The 21,383-nt window shown below is 44.7% G+C and overlaps 1 protein-coding gene across 1 annotated transcript in view; it reads right to left on the bottom strand.

Moving 5' to 3' along the window:
* Positions 1-541: 541 nt before the first annotated feature.
* The window catches only part of LOC133353885 (angiomotin-like protein 1), a 33,673-nt gene continuing 12,831 nt past the window's right edge, over positions 542-21,383 (bottom strand). Inside the window, 9 exon segments of the mRNA XM_061570374.1 lie at positions 542-2,560; positions 4,212-4,499; positions 7,244-7,418; positions 7,420-7,510; positions 8,085-8,180; positions 8,778-8,968; positions 9,415-9,564; positions 10,137-10,282; positions 20,896-20,988. Coding sequence (XP_061426358.1) covers positions 2,448-2,560; positions 4,212-4,499; positions 7,244-7,418; positions 7,420-7,510; positions 8,085-8,180; positions 8,778-8,968; positions 9,415-9,564; positions 10,137-10,282; positions 20,896-20,988 — 1,343 coding nt within the window. The 3' untranslated portion in view covers positions 542-2,447.

Below are 21,383 nucleotides of genomic sequence, written 5' to 3'. Positions count from 1 at the left end.
AGCTGCGTTGAGGCCCTCTGTAGCAACAGCTTGAATGTCACTAGGAATGGTTTGCCCCCTGTGGTGCACATGCAGAGGTCTGCACGGCAGCTTCACAGGCCTCCCGTTAACAGGCATGAAACTGGCGTGTGTGGCGTAAGAACCTGAAGTTTGCAAAGTGGCATCTGTCAACCACCAGGCAAGAGCAAATATAAAGGTTATGTTACAGTCGCACCGAGGCACAAATGCGTCTAAAATGTTCACACATGGCGACAGAACCAGCTGACTCCAGCACCTCTCAATGCATTCGCATCAACTGCTCATTCTCTCCGTCCGTGTCCTGAAACGGTTACAATAAGGGCAATCCAGGCATTTAAGTAACAAGATATACTGAGTTCGTGTACTGTATTTCTAGCAACGCGGCAGAATGTGTGGGTAACCAGCGTGACCTCGAGGTGTACAGGAAGCTGGGTTACTCGCGAAAAGGCCACTCCCACACAAGCAGCCCCCAAGTACATGGGCCACTGTAAATAAGTCCTACAGCTATTGCAATAAACATGCTCGCAAACCAATGCACTAAAAGGTATGATGTTATGTTGCAATTGCATAAATCTATTTTCATTGATAATGCATGTTAAATAAATGTATATCCGCTGCATATGTTGCATAACGGTGTAGCCATCCCTTGGTGTGCACTTCTGCAATGTGCAGTTCGTAAATATAAGATGCTGGAAGTACAATGCCAGATGCCACTCTGAGACGGTGGCTACAAGACCGTGTGGTGCCGCACCCAGGGCCTATGCAGTGGTGACACCACCAAGGCCAGACTGACAACCATCTATCCTAGCATGCAGGCGAAGCCATACTACTGTTTTCTTTTGGCCCAAGCAGTTATTCGTTTTCGGGAGCGCAGGCATTGAATCCTATCGCGCAGTGCATTTTATAGTTGCCACGTCGCAATATTTCCAATCAGATTCTCGTAGGAGCCGTGCACCAAGAACGAGACAAAGCTCACGTAAATGACGTGACTCCCAACACCAGTAGCAGCAGCACTCGTCTGAACAAAAATGACAGCGCCACATCGCCAAAGGCGTACAGAGACCCTTGCTCTGTGGGGTATTCGGATGTCTACTCAGTGCTGTATTAACACGCGTAATCTTTGCAACCTGAACATCCCCGATCATATACACAGTTGTATAGGCAGATGCAATTTGGGCATAGTTTACCAAGTACAGTTTTGTCTTAAGCTTAGCTTCAAGTTCACCTACACTCAACATTCAGCTGTGCACACAGGCAGTAGAAAATCCGCACGCAAGCTATGGGAGTGTACAAATTATTTGAACCAGTCTTACTGTAAAATTCCACAATCAGAAGCAACTTAGCATTGTGCAGAGTTACAGCACCAAACTTTCAATACAAAGTAATTGTCATGTACGGAATTCTTTAGGCTACTGAACTGCAATTGCCAAATGTCCGCGTGTATTTCGGTTTTCCGAGCTTTCCAGCCAATGCTGATTGTGGGTCTGGCCCTTGCCTATGTTGACACCCATTGAGAAGGCGTCTGTCAGCAGAACAGTCACCGCGCTTCTCTGCAATTCATCCATGCGCTCGGCAAACACCACTTCCCCCCCCCATGCTTCCCCCTTCTCATCTTCCTACTATGTGCTGCTTCGCTCGGCAGCTTCGGGTCAAAATGCACTGAAGCCAACTGAATTGCACAGCTGAAAGGGGTAGTGTAAAGAATAAATTATAAACATTTAAACCTGAAAGTGCTGTCCAGCACATAGATTAAGCAGTGAGATTAAATACGCGTTCTACATGCGTTTGGCAATGGCTACAAACGAGTATCAATTGGGCTCAAGGCATTTAAAGCACTCTTGTGGTGGGGTAAGATGGGTCACTTCTGACAAAATCCTACAAAGGCATTCGTTCGACCGTGCAGATCTCACCATTTTATTTTGCAACAAATCCCTTGAACTAAAATGCATACTTTCATGCAAATTCCAAAAGATTCAACGGCGATGCACTCTTGGCTCCAGAATTCTTGATGCCGAGACCTCGTTCCTGAGGGTTACTGTGCGCACCCCATCCCACTGGAAACGCGTCGGGGTGCGGCTGCTACTGCTGACGCGCTCGGCAGGTGACGGCCAGCGTTCTGCACGAGCGCCGGAGAGTCCCCAACAACACTGGTCACCAGAGGCTGAGTTTGTCTTCACCGGCCAGCGGCTTCTTTTTATTTTACTTACAAAAATGAAGAGGCCTCAAAAAGTTTAAAAACGCCGTGTCCAGTAGAAACGTGTCCAGCTGAAGTGCTCGCATCTCTCCCCGGGCTGGAATGTCTCCCCCCCCCCCCCCAACGCGGTTTATTTCTTCATGTCAATTACAGCGACGTGAAATGTATTGGACCAACAGATCGGAACTGTCATAGATCCGCTGTGAGCTTCTCTACCGAGGCTGTAATCAGCGTCTTATATCAGAATCTCGACCATCTCGTTATCCATTTGGTCTTCCTGGGGCAGCCCTGACATGGGCAGTGGGGCTCTCCCGTCCAGTGACTTCTCACCAGCTGACATCTTCATATCTGCAAGAGAACACAAGCAGGAAAGGGCACAAATCATGGACGGATGTACCTCAATATACGTTTGGATTGAGTTCTTGAAAACCTGAACGCAAAGTGAAAAATCGCAATGTATATCGAAACGTATTTTCCCATAAGGCCCCAAATGCATAACCTAAGATGCGCGTTCCTAAGAAAATATTTTCTGACTCAAAGCCTACTAAAATAACACTTTTCAACAAAACTAAGATTTTTTTCATGCATAAATATGGGCAGCAGGAGCATCAGCCTCTCCCTCTTGGGTGTACATACAGTCCAAAGTGAGATGGAACGTACAATAGTTTGGGCTACTTGGCTTGTTTAAAGAAGTGGCGAGGCCAGGTGCAGGCACGGACAAACGACAACGTGGAATTTACTGCAGGTATTTTCACATTTTTTCCACCAAAATTTAAAAAACATAGAATAACCGTAATACCAAAACAAACGAGACGTAAACTCAAAAAAGTGTTAATTTATGACAAATGTAATATTGAATCCTCGTATATTTCATTGATGTATATCAGGGTTCACCTGGACAATCGCCATCCCAAACAGATCCCAGTCATCCCTCTATGGCCTCCTCCCCAAATCGCTCATCACAAAACACCATTTGATGCAAAATTTCACTGCCAGACTTCTCACCCACACATGTGAATCATGAATACAATTGGTAATCGCACTAATCGCAGAGGATACCATGGCGGTAGTTTTGCAAGGGGTCGATGTTGCTAATTGGAATTGGGTATTTTGCGGATTTGGACCATCTCGTACAGAATTGAACACTGACTGACTGCACTTTACCACACATTCTTCACACACACACCTACACAACCACCACAACTGCTGCTACTATGTATTACTTATATCCCACTGCTCAAGTCACTATTCTCTCCACACTTATCCTACTTTGTCTCTCTTACCCCGCATAAGTGTAAATAGTACCTACTGTGAATAAGTCTTATTATATTTCTCACCACTTTTTTATAGTGTTATTTTTGTGCTTTTCTTATTTTTATTGGCATAGTATTTTTTGTTGACTACTTATTGCCTAAATTGATTTTTTTATAGCTGTTGCACTGTTTGAGAGGAGAGCTTGTGAGTAAGCATTTCATTGCAGTTAGACTTCTCTGTATCCTGTGCATGTGACAAACTTTTATTTCATTTGACTTTCCCAGAGACCTTCAGTCACCTTATCCCTCTTCTATAGCGACTACTATGCCTCACTGTTCTTGTGAGCACTGCTCGTTGAGTCCTCCACCCATGCTGAGGACTGTCTACCAGACACTCACCACACCGCAGGTCACAACAACACACCCCCCCCCTCTCACCCCACGGCAGGTCATAACACTTCTTCTTGCTTCTCTCACATTGCTCCACTTATAAATCCCCTTCCATTACCTCTTTTTCAAAGTTCTTATATAACCTTGTTGAATTGACGAAACGCATCAACTCCATAAATTACAACTTTGATAGTGCTGTTTATTACTGGCCGCTTGACACGCACCCAGCAACTGCGTTGAGAAAGACAATCACCGTCCCACTCGACGCTCATGCAGGCGAGGAGAAATTCGCATTGCAAGACGCTACCCAAGTCTCTCGCTGTGCGACCGAGTGGAGCCACGTGCTGCTCGCTGACCTGCACGGTCCCTGGCGTCGACTCGCAGGATGTGGAGGCTGGGAAGCATCTTGCTTCCACGAGGGAGGGTGTTGCTCTTCTTGCGCTCCGCTGCAGCAGGATCCACGTGGGGGCTGGAGCTGCCCTCCTGGGCCCCACGCTCCGTCTGCGTGCTGCTGTCCTTGCTGCTGGACTTGACGTGCGTGAAGTGTGGCGACGGCGGCGGCAGAGGGGACAGCGCCCGCATCGGAGAGAGCCCCAAGGATGCCGTGGAGCCTTCCTCTGCCAGCTCGGTGCTCACCAGGCCACCTGTAGTGGAAGACAGGCAGCGTTGCGTGGAGTCAAGCAGGGTCGCGGGTCGCATGGCCCCATATTGTCAAGATGGGGCGATACGTCTGGCTGAATGGCCATATGAATCACTGTTTTTATTCAGTAAATATAATTTTTTTGGTAATTTGCAGAAAAAGCTTCAATTTTTATGAAGTAGAAAGACAAAGATCCGTATATCCTTAACAGACTGTTGGGGCAAATGCTGTTAGCGAGCAGCTATCCAGGCCGGCACAGCACACGAGGGGGTGGGTGGCCAACACCATGTCCGGCCACCTTTGTGTCCCCAATGGCAATGTTTATACACCATAACCAGGTACTCATTTGAGGCCGATTCGACCTCGGTGAGGCCCAGGACCAGTTCAAATCGTCACTGGCGTTGTCTGCGAATGGAAATCGAACTCGAGTCGCAGGGTTTGTAGTGCAGCGCACTAACCGCTGCAACACCGCTCCCCACAGTATGAAGTATACAAACATGGTCACAAACACAATCACTCATTTTCAGGTGGTCAGGCATCAGAAAACGTAAACGATGCAAATGGGACCATCTGCCTAAATCTTTATGAATAGACCCTTGTTCCTGCAGAGTTCAGCCACAGATCCAAGTAAACTTACTTATATAAATCAGGATCCTGGCTCATGCAGAACAGGTAAGCATAAAAGTTTATTCTGTTAATTTTGTTTTAACGGTGAAAAGTCAAAAGACCGGGACGAGTTATCTGCAAGACTGACCTGAAATCACGTAAATGCGAACAGCAAAACAAATAAAATAAAGTACAACAATTAAACAAAGAGAAATCAGAGCCATAGCGACCAAATAAAAATCACGTCAAAAACAATTGCACAACAGAGGGAAAATAAATAAATAAGGGTTTGTACCTTGGTAAAAACGTGTTTATTCTAGCCGATGCCGCTGTCTACTTAAAGAGATTCGTAACCCTCAGAAATTCCCATCAAGGCACATAACGTGGTGCAGAGTTGAAGTGTGCGCTCCGTGCCTGCCCTTGCCACCTCACTTCCCCCCAGCTTGCTACCCACAATCCTCACTGCTCATTAGAAGTAGGGTAAACACAAGAACAAAAACTCTCCTCTCCAAGCATATCCCAATTCATTGGAAGTCGAGCTGTCCGCTTTGTGTAATGGTGCAGCCCTGTGTGGAAGGGCTGCACATTGCCGGTGACGCTCTCGTTTGTTTGCCCACGCAAGCACGTCGGGCTGGGCTTGGGCTGGGTTGTCTAACGATGAGCGGTATCCCGAGCAGAGGGCACGGCCAGATGAAGGTTCTAGTGGGCCCGAGGCACTTCTGTTTCGTAGGCCTTCAGTGATAACTTTGTACAGTTGGCACTGCTGCCCATGTTACGACTACCGCCGGTCACTCGCTTGTTTTACACGTACTTCGTCCAGCTGCTGGACAGATGTCGTTACTGATACGTTCATTATTTAGTCTGTACCCGAATTCGATGGGAACGCGCTGTGTGCCGCAGACAACATTTAAATGACTCCCCCTCTTTGTATATACACTGGCTAAATCAATATATTTATTCGAGGAGATATTTTGGTTACATTTTTATTATCATATAAACAACAACAAAATATTTTTTTTGTAGCCTCCTTTAGTTTTAAAAGGCCCTAAGCACATTTCCTACTGTGGCCTATTGGATAATACGGCCCCTGAGCGAGAGAACACTGCTGTCGGAATTCCTATCCCCAATTGGAAAGCAGCACACATCTCGCTTTGCTGGAGCAATTGGAGCATTGTGACCGAGCACTTAAGAGTGCTCCCTTCCCGGTATCCGGATGAGCTTGTAGAGGAGCTTGTGGCCCCTGTGCCCGATGAGCCCGCAGGAGAGACACTGCCAAGAGGCGGGCGCCTTTGGAGACGTAGACCGTGACAGGATGCATCTTTCCCTGTCAAGATGGCCATTGCCTCTCAGAAGCAGTTGGCATCACCCCTCACAGCTGCGCCGGCCCCTCCTCTTGCACCAGAAGAAAGCTGCGTTCGGTCGAGATTGCAAGTCATGCTCGGCTCCCAAACGTGCAGAGCGATGTTTGGGAGTTGAGCAAAGGTCACGTCCACGCCGCATTAGCGATGCTAACGCTTGGTGGGGGTGCCAATGCGAGCGGAATTTGAAATATAATTTATTTATTTTCAGCATGCACCAAACAAACTTTTTGTTCCATAAAATGGTACAGCTTCCTCGTCTCTATATGTACTCGTTAACTGCTCCTAACTCTATCCTGGATGGCCACCCCTTCTCCCTTCACCTGCTGTCGGTAAAAAAAAAATCAGTGAGTATAGTGGGTAGCAAACTTGGGGAAATGAGGTGGCATGCGCCCACCTCAATTATCTCTCTCTCTGCACCACGTTCCGTGCCTTAACTCGGATTGCTGAGTGTGAGGAGTTGCGACTGGTGGACAGCGGCATCGACGAAAAAATAAAAGGCGAACAAACGTGACATTATCTAACATACATTTTTCCTTTCAGAAAATTGGTTCGGACAAATTACGTTGAAAAATTGAATCGTTCACCGTAAAAATAAGTTAAAGAAACATTAAAAACTGAATCATGGTGGTTATTAGACAAACACGTAAATGGACAAGGACATACGTCCAAGTGAAGTTGTAGCACAGAATAAAAAGTTTAGCGTCAAATTGACGAATGAGACGAAAATGATCCAACAGGCCTGAAGAACGAGAGGGCCTCACGCAACATAACCATGACGTACTGAAGCTGCCGGTCCGAGCTCCAAGCCGCTCCTCCAGCGAGGGGCTGGCTGCCATGGGCGGCTTCCGGGCGGCAAGGCCACTGGCCAGACCACCACCGGGGCTCCCCGATGCCGCTGCCGCCGCTGCGATCGACGGGACGGACTTGGCTGGACGGAGGGAGGTTGCAGACGACTCCAGTCTTTCCCTGCTGCTCCTTGCGCGACCGCTGCTGGAGAACCTTTATCATGGCATCCTTCTCGATAATCTGAGCGTGCAGATTTTTTATCCTACAAAAAAGAAAATTAACGGCTTAGCAACACAAAACGTCCGTAAGATCAGCACACAACATAGACACCACACATGTGACCCTAGAGACACCACTGGACCTTTTGCCAGTATCACAAATTATGAAAAAATTATAGGTTATTTATTTGGTCTTTAAACACCTTAACACCTTTTTTATTGCCAGAAAGGGTATAACCTATACTTGTATTTTTAATAATTTTTGGCACGAGCAAAACGGTCCCATAGATGTAACTGCTCGACCCAAGCTCTAAGTATTCTGATGATTGCATTGTCTTTGTACTGGTCACCTTTTGGCGTTCTCTGGTCTACCACTGGTGACTAGGCCATAAAGAAGGCTGTCTCTGGTGTAGGCCAACCACTTTCAGAGACAATGCATATATTATCAGAGCATGTTTGCATGTTTTGCCACAATTATGTGTGGTTAACGCAGACTTGGTGCCTTGCAAAAGGTTTCTATTTGGTGTTTGAACAACTTAACTCCTGTTTTATTGCCACAAAGGGTAAAACATATTCTTATTTTTTCACCACTCATGTCACCCTACAGACACCACTCACCTGCCTTCCATGTCATGGCAGCGGCGGCTAGCCAACATGAACTCCTCCTCCTCCGAGAAACTTGCATTTGGAGAATTTGCAATAATCGTTGTGTCTCTAAAGAAGACAAAACAGGAATTAGAAGTTTCCAGACTTAACAACGTGCGATCCTTTTTGGCATTTTAGATGCTCGAGGAGCGATGAGCCAGCTACGTGAATTATACATCATCAGTTTCAATGTTAGTGGTGGACCAGGCCCGGTGCCAGCGCATTCGCTGCATGTTGCGGAGGTCCGCGGTTCGATTCTGGCAGGCCACCCTGATTAATGTGGTGGGTGTGTATTAACCGCAAAATGCCTCACGCCATCTACTTCGCAGCAGATGCTAAATATCTCGTGATGTAATTTGAATTAGAGTAGGCCACTGTGTCTTGGTGCAAGTCCAAATTTACCCCTTTTTAAAAAAATTACTCGCAAATTACTTAATTGGGAAACGCGTAGCAATCGTCTCCCCGAACTGCAAAAACCTAGCAGGACCCTCATGAAAAAGTTGAGACTCAGCGAGGTTTTCCCAAGGTACACAATCGTTTAATAACTTTATTATGATGCAAATTAACAGTGTCTTGTTTCTGCCACCACGATCCACACACGGTGGCCATGTAAGACCCAGATTTCTGTGGCCGAGCGGGGAGCTCATCTTCTCGACAGCCTCTCACCGCTCTGTGGCCGCGGTTGCGGCTGCGTCCATCGCAAACTGGCGCATGGCGCTCTCCTCCAGGTACTTCTGCTCCCAGCGCATCATGTCGGCCTCCAGCGCCAGCACCCGCTCCTCCTTCTCGCGGAGCAGCTCCATCAGCGCCGGCGCCGCGTGCTCCGACGTTGCTCCTGGGGGTGGCGCTCCCTGCCGCTGCACACGCCACGGAGACAGTGCACGTTCCTCACCGTGGCCGCCACCCAGAGCAACACCATGGTGATATTTCACTCTGTGGCAACCTTGGGCCAGGTCGAGCACCGTAGGCTCAACGTAAAGAGGACAGGGCAATTGAGGAGAGAGCACTCCACTGCTGCACTCCAGTCACTCGCTCGTTCGCCCGGCGGTCAGTTGCCGCCTTGTTAGCACTCTTCTATCGCGTCTATCATGCTTCCTATTCCCATTGATTCCTGCACTCATGTTGAAACCGATTATTTCGCTTCATTTCCACTGTGATCATCTACCACACTGCAGGACACACCAAGGGCTCTGATTGTAATTTCCCAGGTGTTGTGATTGTAATTCACGGGATCCCAGGTGTTGTGATTGTAATTCACGGGTTCCCAGGTGTTGTGATTGTAGTTCATGGGTTCGTGTGGCACCTGCTGTGCACGCAGAGTTTCCAGTTCACGCTCCAGCCGCGTGCGCAGTCGCCGCTCCAATTGCTCCCTCTTCTCGCACGCCACCTGCAGCTGGGACAGTGCCTGCTGCAGCTTCTCCACTTTATCCACGTAGAACTGCTTCTTCTTGAGCTACACACGCAATTGCACGTTCGCAATGTCAGTTTCGAAGCAACTCCTGCAAAACATGCTCTTCAAGGAATTCAAAAGCAAGATGTTAACATTCTTTGCTCACATAAAAACGAAACCAATCACTCTTAAAAAAAAAGTAGATATCACAAAAATCACAACACACGGAAGCAATGCTCATGATGAAATGACAGGGCCCTGAGTGTTCGCGCTCAAAAACCCAAACGTATTGCAGCCTCCTGCTTCTCTTCACTGTTTAATCTATAGCTCCAGAATTAATCCTAAGGAGTTTAAATACAAGTGTACCAGATGAAGCAGGACAAACACTGCAAGTGGGAATTCGCTGATTTCAGTGGGGGATAACGTTATTATGCAGTTTTACACAATTAGGTAATTTCGAAGTAATATTCAAACGTGTAAAATCTGAACCGTGAGACACTCAGGCAGGTGACCTAAGATTCGTGTTTGTTACGGATTAACTTCAGGAAGATGGTGAGCACAACACGATGGAGTAATCACGGCTTGGCTCGTGAGGAGCGAGAGAGGGGGGACGAGACAGAGAGAGGCACTCGCACCTCCTCCTGCAGCTTTGCCGCCTTAGCCTCGGAGCTGCTGAACGCCTGGTTCAGCAGCTCGATGTGGCGCCGCTGGTCCCCATTGGCCGAGCGAAGCCCCGCAAGCTCCACCTCCAGCTTCTCCTTGGTCAGCAGGGTCTCCTTGTCTGCAAGTGGCATACAGCAAGAAGGTGAATATTTCACAAGCGCATACTCGGGTGGCTTTTTTTTTTTTCAATAAAGGTAACGCAAACAGAAGGGTACACTCTACATATCAAGGTCACGATGTCAACATGGCCAAACCCGCTAAGTCCACCGTCGCACTTTACCAACACTTTCTTCTCCTATGGCAGATCTGCGGCTGCTGCTGCACAGTAGACACGCGACCTCTATGGATCTGCCCTCACAGTATTCCACCAACTGCTCTTAGTTCTTCCCATTGGTCATACCAGTGGAGACCATATTCCCATGACTGTCTGCTGCAACATATAATTTACATGTTGTGTGTAGTACAGTACTAGGGTCCTGCATCATGATCCAGTGGCAATGCAGGCGTCCGCATTTTAAATTAGTTCCAGAGGGTGGCGCACCTTGCACACAGAGCTCCATGAGACACCAACTCCCAGCTCATAAAAGAAACAAAATAATGGAACATACCCTCCAATAACTCCGTGGGCGCTAACACAGTAGAGCAATTCAGGCAAGCAGCTGTGATGTCAAAGGCACAACCCATGATGAAGTTGTCAGCACAAACTCTTTAAGTATTCCAGAATCTGAGTAAAACAACTGCTAAGTTAGCTACATTTTTAGAGGCGCACATCACCAACTTAATTAACCCAATTTTTTTTTTAAACGTCTATTCGATTAACGCCTAAGAGGTCCACTGTAATTGCACACCACCTGTTAAAGTGCAACTATAGATGGGTGAAGCCACTAAGGGCTACGTGTGTCTTCCCTCTTGAGATATCGGCACCTGTTGCTTGAACTTCGGCTACCAATCGAGATCCATGCCCAACCACCAGCAGGTCACCAGCATCCACTTCAACTATCGCATATTTGAAATAATAATATGCGAAACAAATATACGTGGCATTTTTTTTCAGACAAATATGCCTAGCATCACGGGGTAAATCGTCCTTATTACATGGGGAACATACCATTCCATTAGCGATCTCGCATATACGGAAATTGATACAAATCACAGCAGCCCTGGACTGGCACGGCACTCCGTTGTGCTGTGTGGAGTGGCTGTGCTAAGGAAAAATGTTGATCGTCAACGGAAACCTATTTTAAATAACGTTACTAAATCTAGGCCATTATAATTATAATGCATAGCGGAGATGGTATAAAGGACATTTTTGTCCTTCTGCCGATTTCCATTACTCATGGTCATGAGACGCTCGTAAGCAGTGACTGACCCAGTGGAAAGCATTTGCTCGCATTCCAAATGCCAAGGAAGCTGCCAAGCAGGTGTTTCTTCAAAAAGGCTGCTAAATTTATAGCAAAATGCATCATACCCCAGTGGGCTCATGGCTCTAAATAACAAGAACAACATTTAAAACCTCTAATGTAAAAATATTTGTGCTAAATATGGGAAATATTACACCATTCCAATATTATTATGTGCGTTTTCTATCTTCATAATGTACATACTAATCTCTAAGCGGTGTCTGTGACGCATTCATTTGTAAATACTGCGACCTATTTTAAGACCGTTTGCACCCTCAAAAACATATGCAACACAAGCTCTGTAACATTTGTTTCCACTCATCAGACAGCGGTGTTGTGCAGGGTAATGAGTGGACATGGTGCATTATGACATGAACCACTCAGGGCTTTAGGATGATGTGTTTAAGGCACATTAAAACTGGGAAAGCTGTTGACAAGCAAAATACAGCTAAAACAGGCTTCCAGTAAACATTAAAAAAATCGACGTCTTCATGACATTAGACTTTTCTAGCCCCAGAACAAGAACATTAACAGTGCACATGCCGAGGCACGAGTGCCAGTTGGCTGCACGTGATCGACACAGCCAACGTGTGGTGGTGGTGGTGGTGGTGAGAAGAGCCCTAACACCGACACAGCTCTTGCTGTCACCCGATCAAGAAGAGATCCCCCATACCCATCGCAGCTACTGAACGAAGTGCAGCGGAATGAAGGCCAGACACTACCCAAACGCAGCCTCCACAATAACAGGTGTTCATTACTCGTTAACAAAATCTTGCGACATCGTGCAAACACAACATCCAAACTTTCCTTTTCAACAAACTTGTGCGTCAAAACGGTTACACATTCACCATACCGTGCTTGCCATAAAAGTTGGCAAGTGTAACTTTCAACGTCGCTGCCTTTGAAATCCTGCCGAAATTCATCCTTTTTGAGATGCAGGCCAGGCTAGAGCGTGGCCCACGGGGTGCAGGGAGAGCGATGCGGGCAATGCGTGGCCCGCACTGTGGTGTCACAGCAGCCAGCTCTCTGCCCTGTGTCGACCGTGGTATGGCTGGAATCCTGCCTCTTCTACATACCCGGGCCTAAATTGGGCACTGGCAGATGCCAGGCGCACACACCGGACTCACTCTGGAGGCACATACGTCCACGCGGGAATGTGCGGAGTCTTTTTCGTCGCAGCAAAGTGTCGTGCCCAGCCAATAAAGAAGCTGACAACACAGCGCACAAGCTGCCACTGATACAAGGCTGGCTGCGTACCTCATATATATCCATGTCTGTTTATGCACTAGCCACCACAAATCCACGTTGATTTCTGTAACTAGATTTTTCTATGGATGGGTTTTTTTACAGTTGTCCAAACCATCTTTGTCTACAGGAAATTATAAAAAATGTATATTGATCAATGCTTTGTGCTATAGATTGGTTGTTTTTGCACAAATTTATTTAGTTTTTCTTCCAATTTCTAGCTGCTTTATTGTTATACTTTGTTTTATTTTATTGCCTTTGTTAATGTTGGTGACCCCATGTCACTCTTGCAGGTGAGACTCTCATGGTCTCTTGAAGTCTTACCTGGTTAAACAAAATAAATGTTAAACTTGATCCTAATCCAAACCAATATCTGAAGAAGCCACACATGAAACAAATAGGAACCCGATCCCATAAGAGCGAGAGATGAATTCACCCATCCATGAATGCAGATGTGTACAAATATTAATCGAGTTGGGTGTTGCTGTACAATATATATTTTTTAAATTCCTTCCTTGAAGACACAAACATTCAACCATCGGCCTTCACAAACCTAAAGGAGATGTGTAAATATACATAAGCTTTGGAATAGGTGCTCACCAATTGGCCCAAAAGAGAACTTTACCCATACCCATAACAGTCATCGTTGAACTCGATGTTTAACCAAATCAAAATTACACTGACGTAAGTCTGTTTTCACTGCGTAATTTTTTTAGTTTATTGGCCTATGGTCAATTTGGACCAATTTTTTCCTGCCACAATTGTCTAAGCAGGAAAACTCTGGTCTAGTTTTCACTCCCGATTAGCACAGTTGGCTACGTTTGGTGCAAAATAAGTTCAACATACATACAGAAGACTCCTTGAGTGTCATCAACAGTGTGACCTATTAAAGATTCTGCAGTTTTCTGATGTTACAGCCATGATTATATCAGGAACAGCACAGGGCACCATTCCCTGCATCCAGTACCAGTGTAAATAACTCACGATTCACTACCGTGCTGATTAATAACACTGGTCAACACACTTTTTCTGGCATAAGGTATTCCAACGGTTTTAAGGTAATTTTGGGGTGCTGATTCCAAATCTGGCATCAGTTTTTGTCTATCACATCAGGTTTTTGAGATATCAAATATTGCATTTTCAATAAAAACTGCAGAAGAAAAATATTAAATAAATGTGGATATCTACATAAAATGATATTATAAACACACTATCCTAAAAATACAGCACCATATTTTAACACTAAAGCAGTCACTGACTCGCAACAACTTGCAATCATAAGTGACAGAGTTAATTTCGGGTAAAATCAATGAAAATGGGGTATGCCGATACCATAAAAATGAGATGTGATAGAGCAAATCTGAGATCAGATTTAGAATCAGTACCCTGAAATTAATCTAAAACAGCTGCAAAAGTCCAGGCCAGAAAAAAAAAGTTTTATTTTTGTTGACCAGTGTAATTTAAGCTGTGCATTGCTTGTTTTTAATACTGGTGAATGAAAGTCCACATCATCCAACATCGCACTCAAGAGTCTGTGCAGAGACAGTATTCAGCCGCTTGACAGTTCTCATGACACACCCACCCATCTTCCTGACACTGCAGGAAACTGAGTCAGTCACATCAGGCCAAGTACACGCTGAATCACGAAAGTTTAAATGCCTTTGAATAAAGTCCGCCAATGCTCTCACTAATTTTACCAAAAACCTAAGCCAGCTCCAGGTGACATTTTTTTTTATTTTTGGCTGCTTCAGGAACCAACATAAACTGGACCAGCCCTCAGCAACAAACACATTAAAGACAAGCACTACCTGCACCGTGTGCAAGTTTGCCAAGTGACAGCCCTGCATGTGTTCCCCATTCCACATCCATGGCAAGGCTCACTTAAGCATCTCCAACTCGTCCTACATAATGGCCAATCAGGTGGTCCAGTGGCAGAGCGAGTGACTCGCAATCGGCAGGATGTGAGTTCAAATCTTGGTTGGAGTGTGCATCGGTCTGTGAGGAAGTCAACATCATGCCATAAAATGTGCAATTGTCCACCATTAGCTCTGGGCTCTAAATAGCAGATGAGTAGATGAGCACCGCATCAACGCTCATTGAACAGTAAATAAATTTGGCTTCATAACGGCAGCCACTGTGCTTGGTAGGACATGCGAAGCCACTCCACTTCTGCTGCACAGACTGCCAGAGCTTCCCCTGCCAAATTATCTACTCGACTCCTTCCCCCACTGAATATAAAGAACGAGCATTTATCAATTGCCTCTTATGGTTTGCGTTGTATCCCATAAAACCGGTTGTTTCATGTATATATTAGACATGTAAAAAAGGCATCGGTTCCTTGGATGAAATAAACTCCTACACTCAGGACACACGAACCAAATCAAGCATGTGAGTACATACTATTTGCAACATATGGAAACTGTATGCAAAATTATGATAACATAGAAGAAATTGTATATTCTTTCATTCTTTCGGTAAAGTCACGTAGATAGAAAAATAATAATAAAGTGAATAAAACAAAACATTATACAATTAAAAAAGACGAAGGTACTTTGCAAACCCACTGGCTATCAACAAAGATTCGTTCAATTTTGACTTAAAACGTTCGTGACTGCAGGAATTATAATCTTCGTTCTTTCGGTAAAGTCACGTAAAAAAAGCAAAAAACCACAATAATTTTTCTTTAAATAGTAAATAAAATATCAAAAATTGAAAATAATAAAGCAAAAAACCCATGACGTTTCGATCGCAACACAAGCGGTCCTCATCAGGCGGAGATAAAAGAGGGGGCAAGCCTCCAAATGTAACTGCTTATAAGGGTTCCAAAGTGAGTGGGCGGGGAACGAGAGCTGCGCAAGCAAAACGAGCTGCGCAAGCAACACGCTAATGCAGGCGCTAAACAATGGGGGAGTTGGGAGGAGGTGAGCTTGTCAGCGCCAAATTATTTTAATTTTATTTTACCAGTTTAATTGTGTTTTTTTGCTATTATTTTCAACTTATGATTTTATTTTTTTCATTTGACATTTATTTTATTATTTAGATTTTTTTTTTATATCTCCGTGACTTTACCAAAAGAACCAAGAATATGAATTCCTGCAGTCGCGAAAGTTTTAAGTCTAAATTTAACCGCCTCTACGGGGAGGGTTTCCACATAACCATAAGATCTTTAAACAAACTCCGAGACAAGAAAGCTCATCTGATCGAGTCACTCACATTTCTGAAGAGATGCCGCGACTCGAAGGTAACAGCGACCTCATTCACACTGTACCTCTGCTGCTGTCACATCCTCCAATGCCAAACGAATTTTGTTTAGAGCGAGCTTGGCCCTGATCTGAGAGAATTAGACTGTTCCGCACTGAACTGGATTATGTAGACAAGACACTCTTGAAATCACACTTAACATTGACAGAAAAAATGTCTACATCTGATTGTGAACATGTAGATAACATGACCGCTTCATCAGCAGCTACAATGTCAGCTAAATGTAAAAAAATCTAATTTACAAATTCAACCTCCTTTCCAAGAAGAAACCAGATCCACACATTAAAAAGTTAGACCTTGACAAGGTTGTTATCAATCTGGTAATAGCCCAATTTCCGATGGTCAAAATTTGGTTTTGGTTAAAGGATTGAACTTTGCAGTCACCCCCAAACACATACCAGTGGATGACATTATTGCTCAGATCGATGGAGCTCTTCAGGGTTTGGGACACATCGCTGCAGACGTGACAAGATCTGAAATCGCTGCAACCCTCAAAAGCGCTAAGATACCAGTCAGCAACTTTAGTAAGGAGGAGCGCTTTGAGTAATTTTAATAAAAAAGAGGGAAGATATCGTCATCCTCTCAGCCGACAAGGGCAATGCCACGGTCATCATGGACAAAAAAGTGTACAATAACAAAAATCAGGCCCTACTTAATAATGGTAGCTACACAAAAATTAAAAGAGATCCCACCAACTGCCTCGTTACAAAAACGAACAGTATCATCACTGATTCAGCTTCATTAATTGAACAGACCAAACGGTTTTCCTTAAAACCTTCTGCTGCGAGACCACCCAGACTATATGGCTTACCAAAAATCCATAAAGGAGGTACACCCCTTCGTCCCATCATCTCCACCACTGGCTCACCCACCTACAAACTGGCCCGATATTTGTCGGAGACCTTGCATCCATTAACTCAGCTCACCTGGTATCGTAAATTAAATACATCTCACTGTCCCCAGGTGATTTGCTCGTCAGTTTCGATGTAGTTTCTCTGTTCACCAAAGTTCCTATGCCCGATACCATTGCAATAATTGAAGATTTGGTCCAACAAGGACTGAATGCGGATGTACCAGCCCTGGTGAGACACTGCCTCACCAATACATACTTCACTTGGGATGGAACATTCTGCAAACAAACTGAAGGCACCCCAATGGGTTCTCCCTTATTTCCGGTTGTGGCCAACATTTTCATGGAAAAATTTGAGACGGACGCCATCCAAGCATCCACTCTACGCCCGTCCTTGTGGAAGAGGTACGTGGATGACACGTTTGTCATCTGGCCACATGGCCGACCGGCTCTGAAACAATTCCTCAACCACATCAATTCCATACACCTAGCAATCAAATTCAGCATGGAGGTAGAAAAAGATGGAATGCTACCCTTCTTGGATGTCTTAATAAAAAATAGACCAGATTGCTCAATGAGCCACTTTGTCTCCAGGAAAGTAACCCATACTGACGCCTACCTAAAACCTGATTCCCACCACCATCCATCCCAGAAGAATTCCCTCATCAAAATGCTACACCATAGAGCTCAATGTATCTCCGACCATGAACACCTGACTAGTGAACTCAAACGCATACACCAAGCTCTCAAGGCGAATGGATATTCTGACTACACAATCCACAAAGCCATCACCCCAACCGTGAGGAAGGAGCCATCTGAAGTTCCAATCAAAACCATCACCTTGCCTTACATAGCAGGGACAAGCAAAAATATTTCCAAAAACTTGAACAAACACAAAATCCAGGTCCAATTTTACAGGACATAAAATTCGTGACCTGATCCCATCTGTGAAGGACAAGATTCCTGACATGCAATATACCAGCGTCTACAAACTAAGCTGTATCTGTGGAAGCAGTTACATTGGGGAAACTAAACGACATGTCTCGGACCGTGTTCGTGAACATAAGGCCGATCTGAAACACGGCAGGACAAATACTTCTGCCGTGGCTGATCATTACTTTAATGCGGCTGGCTCATGTGAAATGTATTTCTCTAAGACGATGGTACTTTGCAAGCTGACTGGCTATCAACAATGATTTGTTCACGAAGCCATCCATATATAGACAGACACAATTTCAACCGAGACAACAGCAATCATTGGAAAGATGTCATCAACCACTTTGGGTCATGACTTGGTTTGTGTTTTCTTGTCAACCTCTACCGTCAGCATTGTGGATGTGTGTAGCGAGGTGCAATGCCCCCCCCCGATTTCTACCCCCCTCTCCCCCCTATCTCTGCCCCCCCTCTCTCTCTCCCCCTGTCTCTGCCCCCTTCCTCCCCCCCATTGTCTGCCCCTACATGAGCGCTGGCTGACTGGCTGCCCCGCCCATGCTGTTTGCGCTGCACAAGCTCACCTCCTCCCAACTCCCCATTGTTTTGCTCCTGCATTAGCGTGTTGCTTGCGCATCTCTCGTCCCCCGCCCACTCACTTTGCAACCCTTATAAGCAGTTACATTTAGAGGCTTGCCCCCTCTTTTATCTCTGCCTGATGAGGAACGCTTGTGTTGCGATCGAAACGTCATGGGTTTTTTGCTTTTATTATTTTCAATTAATTTTGATTTTAAATTGTAATTTTAATTGAATTTTACTACATTTATTTTTATAAGGGTTTGCTTTTATTATAGTAAAATTATTATTAATATATATTACTATGTAATTTTTTTGATTATTATTTTTTAGTTTTTGTTTTCTATCTAAGTGACTTTACCTAAAGAACCAAGCATATATAAAGATTCGTTCATGACGTCATCCATATATACCCACAATTTTAAGCGAGAAGATAGGTACAAACTCAGCAATCACTGAAAGAATGTTATCAACCAGTTCAAGTCATAACTCTCTGTAATGTTTCCATTTTAGACCTGGCAGCCCTTTAATTGGTGGAAGCCCACCACCAGGACCATCGCAGCCCACTACTACCATCACCACTAGCAGTACCATCATTACCCACTACTACCATCACCTCGATCAGCAACCTCCACCGTCACCAGTGTGAGTGTGTAAAGCGAGGTGCAATGATTACCTGGCAGCCCTTTAATTGGTGGAAACCCACCACCAGCGCCGTCGTTGCCGACTACTACCATCACTTACATTAACATTAGCTGCCCCGCCCATGCTGATGACACTTGGGCTACGCCCATTTTAAACCTTTATAAACAGTTTGCCTTTAGAGGTGAACCCCCTTTTCCTGAAGACGACCGCTTGTGTTGTGATCGAATTTTTTTAATTCATTTTATTATTATTTTTCTATCTATGTGACTTTACCGAAAGAACCAAAGAATATGAATTCCTGCAGTCACGAAAGTTAAGTAAAAAAAAAGATACGCTGATTTAGAGATAATTATACAAATGAGAAAGAAAACAACAACAACAAATCTTCTTGGTTCTTTCGGTAAAGTCACGTAGAAGGGAAGTAATAAAATAATAAAAATAAAACATAATAAAATAAAATAATTCTCACGACGTGACTTTACCGAAACAACAACAAACTTTAAAAGCATTGAGCTCAAATTGTGATTACCAAATTGTTCAAGAATGTCAGTGATTTCATGGTCAAAAGAGCATTGAAGCAATGATTATCTCCTGTTTACAGCCATAAGCCAGTTTTGGAAATTCTACATTCCTATGGAAGGGGAAAGTCTATCCAGAGAACACTGTTGACTTCCCCACACAAAGTGGTATACATTTTATAAACATGGAGGTATGATAGAGCTGAGCCAACCCCCAACCAGGATTTTTATTCTACTGTTGAGCCACCTGGCCGATTTTCAGCATAATGTATCCATACATCATATGTGTGAACATTTCTTGAGATAATAAAGCATCAGCATATATACACAAGAATATATACTTCTTTTAGCGCTGCCTCTTATAACGCAGTTTCGTTATACCGCTCTGTCCAGGAGGAAAATTCCTGTGTGGATCAACCCATAGATGGAAGTAGGCATGGCCTTGCCCATGGGGGCATGTCTTTGCCCATATATATGGTCTTGTGGAATGGGAATCGAGGTATCTGTTGAATCGATTGTGCTCATAGTCAATCCGACAGCCACATTTGGGTATCGATTGATCGAGGGTTAATCACTGCAATAATTCATTGGCGATTCATGGATTGAGTAATCCCATTGGTCAGTGTAGCTTCCTGCAGAACATGTATGTATGTTGAACTTCTTTCACACCGTATGTAGCCAACTGTGGTAATCGGAGGTGTGGGGGAAGGACGACAAATTAACCACAAAAATAAGTTCTAAAAAAGTTAGTTTTCAATCTAGATTTAAAAGTGCATAGCTCCAGTGCCTTCCTAACATCTGAAGAGCATTCCAGACGGCAGACGGTAGTTAATCTTAGGTAACCTCTGACCGAATGCACTGGTGAGTACATAACTTGTAATTTATTTTATGTCATTATGATTAAAAGTGACTATTTTTATGTATAAAATGCATTAATACATTTATCATGTGTACAGTATCATTATTATGGCTATTACCGATACCTAAATGAGGCCCTCATATCGCTCACAGGTGAAAAAAATGGCTATTGGTAACGCACGTCCATTGGAGCTCTATGTATAATAACCTCCTATAGCGCTGCTTCGTATGGAGCTCTGTTTATCAAGAATGCATCCTGAACGCTATAAGGAGGTATGCCTATATGTGAATGAGTATTTTTTAGCGTTGCTTTTGTACAATCAATACAATGTCGGCTCAGATATTGTAAAAGCAAAGCATTCAGAAGTAACACAGACTCAAATGTTAATTCCAGCAACCAATCCAGCAACCAAATACGTCACTCTCCGACTGATCAAGAGGCACGTACTCTGAGCGATGAGCTTGGCAATGGTTAGCTTGTTGTCCTCAGAATTCTCGTATTCCCTGCTTGCAAGCTGCTTATTCGACGTCTCAAGACGATCTGCAACAATAACAACGTGGGGGGGTGACACAGGCGCGGTGGATTGAAGTAATCGCGTAACTCGGGAACTGTACTGGGCCTCACCTCGCCTCACGTCGGGCAATCGTGTTGGGAGCCCAGAGCAAGGGCCAGATTAAGATTCTTGTAGGCCCTAGGCACTTCTGTTTCGTAGGCCTTCAGTGATAACTTTCCACAGTTGGTGCTGCTGCCCCATGTTATTACTACCGCCGCTGTCACTCGCTTGTTTCACGCGTACTGCGTCTAGCGGCTGGACAGATGTCGTTCGTGATACATTATTTAGTCTGTGCCCTAATTAGCTTCGTGCCGCAGATAAGAAAATTGAATGTGAAAATTCTGCCTCTTTGTATATAGTTTACCTATCCTTGATATGCAAT

Source organism: Lethenteron reissneri, chromosome 45 (assembly GCF_015708825.2).
Source record: "Lethenteron reissneri isolate LAM-NWPU_2019-01 chromosome 45, ASM1570882v1, whole genome shotgun sequence".
NCBI lineage: Eukaryota > Metazoa > Chordata > Hyperoartia > Petromyzontiformes > Petromyzontidae > Lethenteron > Lethenteron reissneri.
This window is presented reverse-complemented; position numbering and strand designations above follow the sequence as displayed.